General features: G+C 42.5%; 1 protein-coding gene across 1 annotated transcript; it reads right to left on the bottom strand.

Moving 5' to 3' along the window:
- Nucleotides 1-641: 641 nt before the first annotated feature.
- Nucleotides 642-9,032, bottom strand: LOC139918482 (cerebellar degeneration-related protein 2-like). The gene is made up of 6 exons (XM_071907882.2): nucleotides 8,823-9,032; nucleotides 7,605-7,717; nucleotides 5,800-5,948; nucleotides 5,151-5,321; nucleotides 3,204-3,429; nucleotides 642-2,886 (listed from the first exon to the last, which is right to left on the bottom strand). The coding sequence occupies exons 1-6, from the start codon at nucleotides 8,902-8,904 to the stop codon at nucleotides 2,242-2,244; spliced, it is 1,386 nt and encodes a 461-aa protein (XP_071763983.2). The 5' UTR covers nucleotides 8,905-9,032; the 3' UTR covers nucleotides 642-2,241.
- Between the last annotated feature and the right edge of the window lie 1,814 nt (nucleotides 9,033-10,846).

Below are 10,846 nucleotides of genomic sequence, written 5' to 3'. Positions count from 1 at the left end.
TTGGCATCAGATTTGAAATTGGGTCGTATCAGATCCAATTATTTTGGCCTTAACAGTGAAAAGTAGAGCCAAAGTTAAGATTCTTCTTCTTTTGCTGCAAACCTACACCCAACATGAAGAAAAAATAAAAGGGGTTTCTAATATAGACCTAATAGTGTGTTAACACCTTTAATAGTGTGAGTATTTGAGAGTGTAAATGAGCTGATTAAAGCATCAGGTGCACAGCTTGTAGGGAGCTCCATTGGATAAACCAATTCATGGCAAAATCATGATTTTCCTGTGTAAATAGCCATGAAACCAGATCTGTGCAGCAAAGAGATAAAATGTTTTTTTGTTCCCATGTAAATTCAGCCTGAGAAGAAGCAACTACAAACAGAATCCTTTAGGCAGTGATGAATTATGCATCGAGCCATCAGTATAACAAATAAACCACAATCTCTTTCGTTTAGTTGGGCTAGATTTTCATCTTAATAAAGCTGCAATCCATATTTTTCCCCAATACCTCCCACTCAAACATTCTACTTAACGTGTTAAAATTGTTGATTGCATATGTTTATGTTTGTAATACTCTTAATAATATTCTTGTTTATATTCTATTTTTATATTTGGATTCTATTTTTCTTCCTGTATCCTATTAATATTTGCTGCTGCACCAACCAAATTTCCTCAAAGGGATCACTGAAGTTTCATCTTATCTTAAATGTTAATTACTCTCTCACTTTGGTCAGTTTTATTTTTAAGCATGACTGATGCATTGTGTGTTTGAAGCTGAGCGGGAGTGTCTGGACAGCTGCCATCAGTCTTTTTTATAACATCAGAGGGAAACATTATATAATTTCTGAAAGTGTATCAGTGATTTGTGCTGTCCAAGATTCACCCTGATACTGAAATAATAAAAAAAAAACATCTAATCATATTTTACAACCTATCTTACTGACTGAGCAGAAAAAAAAGACACCACCCTGCTCTCTCCGCTTGCTATGTTTTATGACTCAGGACAATAACAGTGAACATGTGGCAAAAATCATGGAGCAGGTAAAAACACATTGACATTTCTGCACCGAAACAGTATGCATACATTCTGCAATTATTTAGGTCTAGAATATGATTAAGACAAGCACATCACAGCTGTAATAACTACATATGACAGCAATATAAAGTGTCAGGAGAGCATTGATAATCCTTGTGCAATTCTAAAGTGCATCTTAATGTGATTTTACAGTAATATCTACAAAAAAATATGTGCACATTCTCAAGCATAACAAGGACAAAAGTACGATAGGCAGCAAAAGCACTGAAGCTGCTTTTCTGGAAAAGCCTCTTAAAATACACGGCTTTACGAGGCAATTAAGAGGCCCGCTGATATATTAGCAGGCTGTCGTCTGGTTACATTGTATAAGCATCATCAAGTACATAGAGAATTAGTATTTTGGTAAACCTCAGGATTTCCCTTCACTACAACATTCACAGTCAGCTAAACTGATCATACACTAATCGAGCATCCTATTTGAGGAAGACGTGTTACAATTACAGAAAACCTATTATTTGAGCACCATAAATCACCAGCTTCTGGTTCTGATAATATAAACTGATTCATCAATATAGATGAGACTGACTGGTTTTAGCTGCAGCTGAAGATATATTGGTCATTCTTGTACTGGCTGCTCTTCTAGGTCCAGGCAAAAAACAATCACCACGAAAAGTTGGCTACTTTTTTCTAGTTGCAAAAAAAACGGTGCATAGGTTCACGTTACATCATAGGAGCTCAGTAAACAGACCAAAGGAAAGAACGGGTGCAGCTTTATAAATTACTGATGCATTATCATTCTTTTAACAGTGTTATTTCCCCAGAAGTGATTTCCTCAGGAGCTTGTTTTGCGATGGTTTGAATTGGGTTGTGCAAGTGAGGTAGAGTGATTGTACAGTCAAGACGGCATTAGGCACTGCTGTTTCTGTGCAAAGTGAGCCATATTGGACATATGAGCTGGTGGTGTTGGCCTTCTTATATAGTTCCTGCATCACTCTTATTCACCTAGAAACCCTTTGGATGGCAGTCGCCATATGCAAATAACATACAGTAGGCTCCCTGGACACTCAACTGGCCTAAAAGTCTATAATAATTTTGTTTTTTCTTTATTTCACAAGCTTGCTGGGAAGTTAATTCCAAAGTGATGAATTGCTTCAATTCAGGACATCTGCTCTCAAGACAATGTCCCACAGCAGGTCTTCTTATTACAGTCACTAATGTAAAATAGGCACCGCTTCACCAGCTGGAGATCTTCCCCTGTTTTCAATCAGGTCCTCTTTGGTTTTCCGAATGCAGGTGAAGATTTCCTTGAAAAGCACCTTGTACTCTGGCTGGTGGAAGTCATCCTGGAAGTCCTCCATGTCTCCGAGCGCTTTGGCCTGGCTGCGGCAGAGAGACGTAGAGCCGGCGGAGGAGGAGGAGGGTGAAGATGCCTTGGCGGTTTGGATGGCCCTGTGGCTCTGCCCGTCCTCCTCGTCTTCGTCCCGCCCGGCCAGGTGGCAGCGCCGCAGAAGCTCGTCGTACTTCACCTGCAAGGCACTGTACTGCGCGTCGACCTCGTTGAGCAGGGAGATGCCGCGGTACTTCACCACCTCGGCCCGGCGCACGCAGGAGCGCTCGTGGTCGTACAGCCTGTCGGCGGCCTTCATCAGCCTGTCGCTGTCCCAGCGCTTCAGGACCCGCGGGTTTTTAGCCGCCGTCGCCGCCGCCTCGCCCTCGCTCTCCTCCTCGGGCTGGAGGAACACGGAGTCGGGCAGCAGGCTGTGAGCGAGGTCCGGCCCGGCGGATCTGGAGGAAGACTCTGCTCTCCACAGCTGACGCAGCTCCTCAGACTCACACTCCAGCTCGGCTAGTCTAGCCTGAAGAGAGAAGAGTCAGTGTTTAGGAAATAGATTGTGTTGGAGAGGAATGAAACAACTGAACTTTGAGTGATGGGAGTTTCAGAAGGGCCAAGAATGACTTAATGAACTAATCAACCTGGAACTTAGCCAAGTCAGTGATGATTTATGGAAATGATGACGATGGAACATGGCAGCGTGATCCTTGTGCTGCCACAAATAAACTGACAGGAACGGTACGTTCACAGGTCTAACACTTGAGTTGCCGAGTGTGTATGTGTGTGTAATGTGTGTGTGTGGCAACAAACACATGGGTGAGAGTCTTTTGTCAGACATACCTGACACCTCTCCATCCCCGCCAGCTGCTGCTCCAGCGCTGCGTTCTCTCCGGCCAGCAGGTCGGCCTCTCGCTCCGCCTCCTCCCTCCGAGCGCGCTCCCCGGCGAACTGGGTCTGGAGGGAGCGGAGGGAGCGCCGCAGTGACGCCTGCTCCTCCTCGCGCCACGTGAGGTCAGAGGGCAGGAGGGGGTCGTCGGAGGGGTCGTCCGGGTCGTCATCGGAGTACCTGTGTAGGGTCAGAGACAAAGTAATGATGCTGCTTCTAATACAGCAGTATCACCTGAACAGGAGTTATAGCTACAGATATTTTCTACAGGCTTCACACTCACTTTCCATTTTAAAATTCCATACTTTTTCCATACAGACCTTGATTTCTGACTGGATTTGAAGATTTCTGTTGGTGTTCAATATGATGTATATTGATAACGCCTGGCCAATATCACATATGCCAACTAGGCCATACCAATCTATAAAAGATTATTCTTCACAACTACAAATCTCACAACATGTTAAATGTGGGCAGTGCTTTCATACTTCTGTGTAATTCCCAAACTTTTCAAGACCTGGAAATTTGTCAATCAATCATCAGTCATGGAAATTTTTTCTTCTCTTTCACAATTATCTTTAGCATTTTATCTATGGCATTTCTACTTTATTAGGCAATATAAAGTGGAATGACAGGAAATACAGAGGAGAGAGAGAGAGATGATGACATGTACCAAAGGTCATGATCCAGGTTCAGCCTCATGACACCTAAATAGCAGCAAGTTCATATTTTTGAAAAGACCTCAAGGGAAAGGGAGCGTTGGGATTGACATAAATGAAAAAACAACAACACTAAAACCAGACATGACAGCAGCACAAGCAGAAGACTAAAACAAGTAGTGACATGAGACGATAATAAACAGCAGATACACCAACGCATGAAAAGTATTGCAGTGTCAGGAATCAAGAACTTATCAGTAGGGCTGAGGAGATTAGCAATTAGGTGAAGGATCAAAGATCGACTTCGGAGAGAGAAAGTCCCCCCCCTGCCCGGACTTTGACCCCCGGCTTCCAGCCACATCCAGGGCGCTGTGCTGTTGTGGCGTGTCTATCTGTTTATCAGTTTCCACGCTCTGACCTGGATAGCGTGGGAGAGCAGCCCTAACAGGATTACACAGAGCGAGACTGGGCTCAAGCGAAGAGAGAAAGCGCTGCACCGGGAGACGGTCCAGGCCGGGAGCAAGTGAACTCAGCGTGACACTTTGAGACTAGGACCGCTCTGCTTGGGCCTGTCCAGCCGCCAACAAGTACGATAAGCACATACAGAGTAGAACTAATGCCTCGCAGTAGGATTTGGTGCTTGCAGATCAGTCTTACAAAGAGCCTGTAGATCAGTAACAGTGCCAAAATGTTTTTCCCCCATGTAAAGGTAATGTGTTGTAGACCCAATGTCCTCAAAATGTTTAATGAAGGTTGTGTGTAGAGATGGTACAGTAACACACAGTAACAAGAGGCACTGAAGCTGCCTAATGTCCTGCCATAATCACCATGATAAATTAAACATAACATTATGCTAAGGAGGTCATTAATTAAGCTAATTAGCAACTGTAATAATCCTTAATTGATGTATTAATTAGCAACTATTCTTCAATGTCATACCTGTCTTCACAAAACACATGGGTGGTATTAAAAAGAACTCTGTATCTTTAAGCATTAAGGAGTTATAGTAATTTCAAGAAAATCACTTGTTCCTCATTAATATGCAAATGTAAATATAAGCACTCTCCTGTGCTATTACTCCAGAACAGTCTGTCTTTGAATTTTCCTAGCTTTTGTGAATGTGTGCAATTTGGATTAAGCATACATCCAACTGTTTTAACTAATTTTTATGGATCTGACATCACATTTTGCTCATCGTATGCGTCCTGTGTGAGTCACATTCACACTCGTGTGTTTGCTCACCTGAGCGTGTTTTGCAGCTCTTTGAGACAGGACATGCTCTGAGTGCTGCGAGATCGCCACATGTCTCTGTGGGCGGGCTTCTGAGGCTGAGAGGGGCTGGTCTTCAGATCCTCCACCTGACGCTGCAGCTCCTCCACCTGGGTCTGCAGCACCTCCACGGTTTCTGTCAGCCTGCACAGAGAGAGATCCATAAGGTTAATACTTCAGTCCAGACGTCTTCTACAGCATAGGTTCTTATTGCAAACTGCTGCGACTATCCTCCCTACCTGGGGAAATCTGTCCATAATGTATATGTGTGCATGTTATTTGCTCCTGCCCATAGATACATTCATTCAATCACGTCCTGGGTCCACTAAGCTTATTTTTCTGAGCAATCATGCATTTTTTTCTGCAATTTTCAATAAGGAAAAAGCATAGGTGGCTGCGTCTGCAAAAATACTGTTCCCAGTTGTTTTTGCTCAGAACAATTTTGTTTGTGTGACTGCTTTGTTTCCACCTTTCAAGAATGATAGGTGAGAAACTGTCATAGAAACAAACCCACACCTAACCAACCCTGTACCCCTGTGTGTCCCAGTGCCATGCCATCACTTTTCCAGAACAAGAAGCCCAGTGGCACCTTGTTGCTGATAATCCACATCTCCTCTCTTACCCCTGGATCTTCTGCTGGGCGGCCCTGTTGTCCAGACCCAGCTTGTGGTTGCTCTGCTCCAGCTCTCTGGCCGACACGTCCAGCTGCTCGTACACCTTAGCATGCTGGTCATTCACTTGCCTCAGGAGGTCCACCTGCTTCGTCAGGTACTGGAGGACACAAGGAGGACAGAGAAAGTAGAGACTTATGCATAATCCATTGGTCAGTCCATAATAAAGTCCATAATAACCATGGCTTGTGGTTGGCTGAGTGAAGAATTTCACTGTTGGCATCCTGTTGGCTCAGATGGATAAGGCACATGCCGTGTGCTAGTCAGCTGAGATCCAACTCATGAATGTTGTTGCATGTGTCTGCCTGTACATACTCTCCCTCTGCATAATATCTAATAAACTAGCAATGCCCTAAAATCTTGTAAAAGAATTCAGAATGGTAGTCAATGTTGCTACAAAACTGGGAAAACAAAGATGCACTGGGATGAACCCGACTGCGACTCAAAGATGTCAAGCATCACCACAACAAAAGGAAAGCATGTGAGTCTCTGGACTAATGTCTACAATTTGCTACAAAAGCTTGGTATGATAAACCTCCCATTTCTATTAAGCCTGAGTACATACATCTGAATGGTTAGGTATAAGCAATGTTGTTTGGTATATAAAATATCAAGAGAGTCAGTACTGGAGAACTCAAACTACCAGAGGACTCAGTAGTCTGTAACACTACTTGTCTGTATTTGCACAAATATTTTTCTTAGCATAACACTAAAACATGACGCATGAAGACCTGCATCAAGAAAATCTAAAGTTCAGTTCCCTTCCCATCAACAGCTGAATGTTTCTCAAATCTTGAATGGATACACACAGGCCTACACACAGTTTGACTGACATTACATAAGAATCTTTATGTTTCCCCCTCTCTTCCCACATCTCCACCTCTTTAAGGACATTTTATCTTATCAGTCGAAGCAGCCAGGACACTTTGAACCTTTAAGTCATCTTAGCTGGCCCTTGAACAGCCGCAGACAGCAACACACTGAACATCAATTGCAGACATTGACAACAGAGCCGCCGTTACGATAACGCTTCAATGTCAAACTACGCAATGCCTTGGCAGGAACATTCGACATGAGCAGATACCGTCAACATATTCTCATAGACTTTGGGGAATGACATGCGACATAGGGCGTGAACTGGATTCAGACCTGTGACGTCACAAGTGTACGGTACGGGTCTTAGCTGTCGCTGATCCACCATCATGCCCCCTTAAGAGATTATTGTGTCTGTCAGTTTCAGTGACGCGGGGGGAAGGATTTACCACCAGACACCCTGACCTGACCCCACTCAAGGAAATTGAAATCAGATACGAAATCTGTAAACGCAAAACCATAATTAAATATCGAGTTTCCATAACTTTGGTTCAAAATAATACCTTGCATGGATGTTTTGGTCAAAGGTCTATTGGAAAACCTGCATACGATATTCTCTATCTAGTTCTGTAAACAGGGTGAAAGGGAGGGAAGATAAGAATACAACATGTTTTATTTTTCTTTTAGGTGAAAATGAGGCCTTTGTAATGGAACATAACCCAAGAGAATGCATAGTGTGATTTAATCTCTCATGGTACAAACTAAAACTGAGCTTAGGAGGAAATCAGTGGAATTTTTTGTAAACCAAAGAGCGTGTTTCATTGTTTCACACCTCTGACCAGGGCAACAGGACTTTGGGATGAAGACACAAAGTTAGGAAGGTGGATGGGTGGACAGTTAGACAGACAGACAGACGACAGACAGACGACAGACACTCTTGTACCTCGATCTCCTGCAGTTGCTCCTGGTTGGTGGAGTACATCTGCTGCAGCCCCTGTTCCAGCTCCCTGTTGCGCTCCAGAAGAGTCTTCCCCAGCTCGGCTGCCAGGTGCAGGTCTGCAGGGGAAGAGAGGGTGGGCGAACTGTTTAGTCGTACTGATGGAGAAGTAGTAGTAGTGGCGGGACGAGCTGGCGGGACAGTCGGGCACCCGCCAGCTTTGTCAAGTTTGGTTTTTGCCAGGGATCTAGTGGAGGGAAAACCCACCTGGACTCTTTCATTTGTGGAATAGGGTTTATATACCTTCATAGACTGAAATTAAACTTAGTGACATAAGTTCATAGCATGCATCATAGTAGGTAGTGTCAAAATGATAGATATATGGTATTTTAATGAATGAGGATAGGGTCTTTGAAGGAAAACAATAATGGTTTTCTGAAAATATAATTGATTTTGTGGTGGTGATTTGCCTGATGATGATCACCCACAATTATCTTGTCCCTGATCATTTGTTCTCATTTTCATCTAGGCAGCTCTCCTAAACGATTTTAATTGGTTAATAGCAAGGAATAAAAAATCCCACTTGTATCAGACTGACAATAAATACTAAAATGACTCACATTAGGTCTTATTAGGTCTATCTTAGATCAATTTACCTAAAAATAAACATTAGATATGGACAAAGCCATGAAGATAATGAAGGCAATGGAGACAGGAAGCATGAGTAATTTTCAAATGCACTTCATTAGAGGCAGAGCTTTTTCACCTTGCCGCATAAGGTATGAGTGTGTGACACCTGCCTCTCGTGCACATTCAAGGTGCTTCATTCTTCCACACTTCACTACAACAGCGTGTAGCTATACTACAGAGAGCAGACGGCCTAAAAAATTAATATCACACCTGGTTCATAAGATCACATAGCAATAAGGTCTCATCTGCCCAAACGAATCACCAATAAATCATCATAATATTCCCATAATATTCCTATTGGGATTATTAGATTACCTGATTATTTTCTGACTCATTTATCTACACTGTGTCTGTAATAGTGTGTTTATAGTGACCTTATCACACTTTGTGGTGTTTTTAAATCTCCTGTAATATCATCACCCCATAGATATTATATCCCCCATATAATATTCCCATTGCTGTTATTTTTGTACGGTATATAGTATCCATCTTTTTCATAAGGGTGCAGGGACAAAGAATGAAAGGGAACTGTACCATGTTCAAGGTCTTGCTTGTCATACCACGGTTCCTCCTCCTTGATTTCAAATTCTTCCTCCACGATCATGTCTGTGAGCATCTTCACCGGGAACCGGCGTCAGTCAGTTTAGGTCTGCTAGTCTTTTCCCATGACAGAGAAATAATTTTAGCCGTGCTGATCGGTACAACAGCCAAGCCTCTCGCCGGTCTCCGTTGTCTGCCTGCAGCCTGCAGCCGACACCGGTGTGAGCTGAACACCGGGCAGGAGCGGATATGAACGGCTACTCGCCCGCTGATGACACTGCGCCGCCACATTACTGTCAAGTCAGCCAGAATGAGAAGGGAGACTTCCGCTCATATATTTCAAAACAAAATCCTTATTGATCAATGTGTTGCAAAGTTGTGTGAGTAATGGCCTACAAAGTACCCAAGGTGAAAAAAAACAGAAAATGCTTAATGAGGAATCTTTGGTAGGCTACATGAGACTAATGACAGCAGAGATTGTAGACTATTTTAATTGCATACATTTTAATTTGTCATGCTTATATTGAACCATTGAAAAAAAAATTGATTTGTTAAATTAATTCAAAAATTTAATTTGTAGGGCACAATTTGAAATTGAATGCAGTGGTTTGAAGAATGTGAGGCTGCCAACAGTGAAACAACACTCTTCCCTCAGCCAATCACAATCCATGTGGCTTTGTTCATCTCCTGTGAGCATGAAAAAAAATCTAATGTATGCAATTCAAATACAATCTCCGCTGGCACTACTCTCTTTACATATTACACAACGTCATTTTCACGGCATATAGGCTACAGCATTCATAGCCACATATGTGTATGCAAGATGCCATACATGGGCCTGCCAAAAATAGGCTGCATAAAGAAAGACTTTCAAGTCAAGTAGGCTTACCAGACAACTTGGAAAAATATCCATTACCCCCTGAGAAAGTTAATTTAATATAGCTGTGGCCCAATTGTTTCTACAGAATTCCCATTCTAGACTTTTTTTCGATAACAGACATCCTTCTGATTTCTGGTAGGCTATGTTTTCTATCGTGTTCAGGACATCAAATGTAAACCTCTAACCTTACTTTTACCTGTTATCATGAGGCACACTTTCATCAGGAGATATCATGCACCATAATACAAAACAATCTTTTTAGTAGATATTTAACAGCTATAGTTTCATTCCATATAGCCTATAATCAAATGATTCTGGTGTTTTGTTTTTATCTGATTTTTGTTGTTCGATACTTACACTTTCCCCCCAAAGGTGACCATTTTTTGCTTTTATTTTGAAGGCCAAATCGCCTATTTCCGGTATTATTCTGTCTCTCGCTGGCTGACTTGACGCAGCTCGCGCCACCGTGTGGGTTTGGTTCTTCCCTTGGAAACCGCAACGCACTACTGTAGGCTAGTTACCGTCCTCCCGCAGTGGGGCGGTGCAGGGCCGCTCCTACATTTTGGGGGGTCCCACCATCACACCCACCCCTCATATGTTATGGCTGTCAACCCCAACTTGTTTCACCACCACAATAACATGGAAATATTAATTGCAAATTATGAACATGGTGTTTGGGCAGTTTCAGTATGGTAATCATAATCAATGAATAACACATTTTTCTTAGATTTTTTTCATATAAGAAATCAAGATCACAAAATCACAGCATAGGTGACAGGCTGTTCAATATCTGTGTAGGCTATTCATATTTTACAATATTTAGGACTTGATAAACAAGACAGAATAGTCAGGTGGAAAGTAACAAATTACAATTACTCTCGTTACTGTAGTTGAGTAGCTTTTTTGTGTACTTGTACTTTTTTGAGTCATTTTTAAAATCAGTCATTTTACTTTTACTTAAGTATATTTTGTTTGAAGTAATGTACTTCGCTACATTTAAATCGCTTCCGTTACAGAGTAAAAGAAATCCAAAGTTTCCCCAAGTTTTCTATGAACTGCGCGCCAGAAACTGTCCAGTCTACTGGCCCTGGCTGACTGCAGCGTCAGAAGCTGAACGACGGTCAGTCAGACAGCAACG

The sequence above is a fragment of the Centroberyx gerrardi genome, chromosome 20 (genome assembly GCF_048128805.1).
Source record: "Centroberyx gerrardi isolate f3 chromosome 20, fCenGer3.hap1.cur.20231027, whole genome shotgun sequence".
Lineage (NCBI taxonomy): Eukaryota > Metazoa > Chordata > Actinopteri > Beryciformes > Berycidae > Centroberyx > Centroberyx gerrardi.
This window is presented reverse-complemented; position numbering and strand designations above follow the sequence as displayed.

Bases quoted from the DNA above. Each gene is read 5' to 3' on its own strand.
- LOC139918482 (XM_071907882.2), bottom strand. From the start codon at position 8,904: ATGCTCACAGACATGATCGTGGAGGAAGAATTTGAAATCAAGGAGGAG. The intron at 5,322-5,799 runs GTAAGAGAGGAG...CTCTCTGTGCAG, and splicing joins GCCCAGCAGAAGATCCAGGG to GCTGACAGAAACCGTGGAGG. The intron at 2,887-3,203 runs GTATGTCTGACA...TTCTCTCTTCAG, and splicing joins CGGGGATGGAGAGGTGTCAG to GCTAGACTAGCCGAGCTGGA.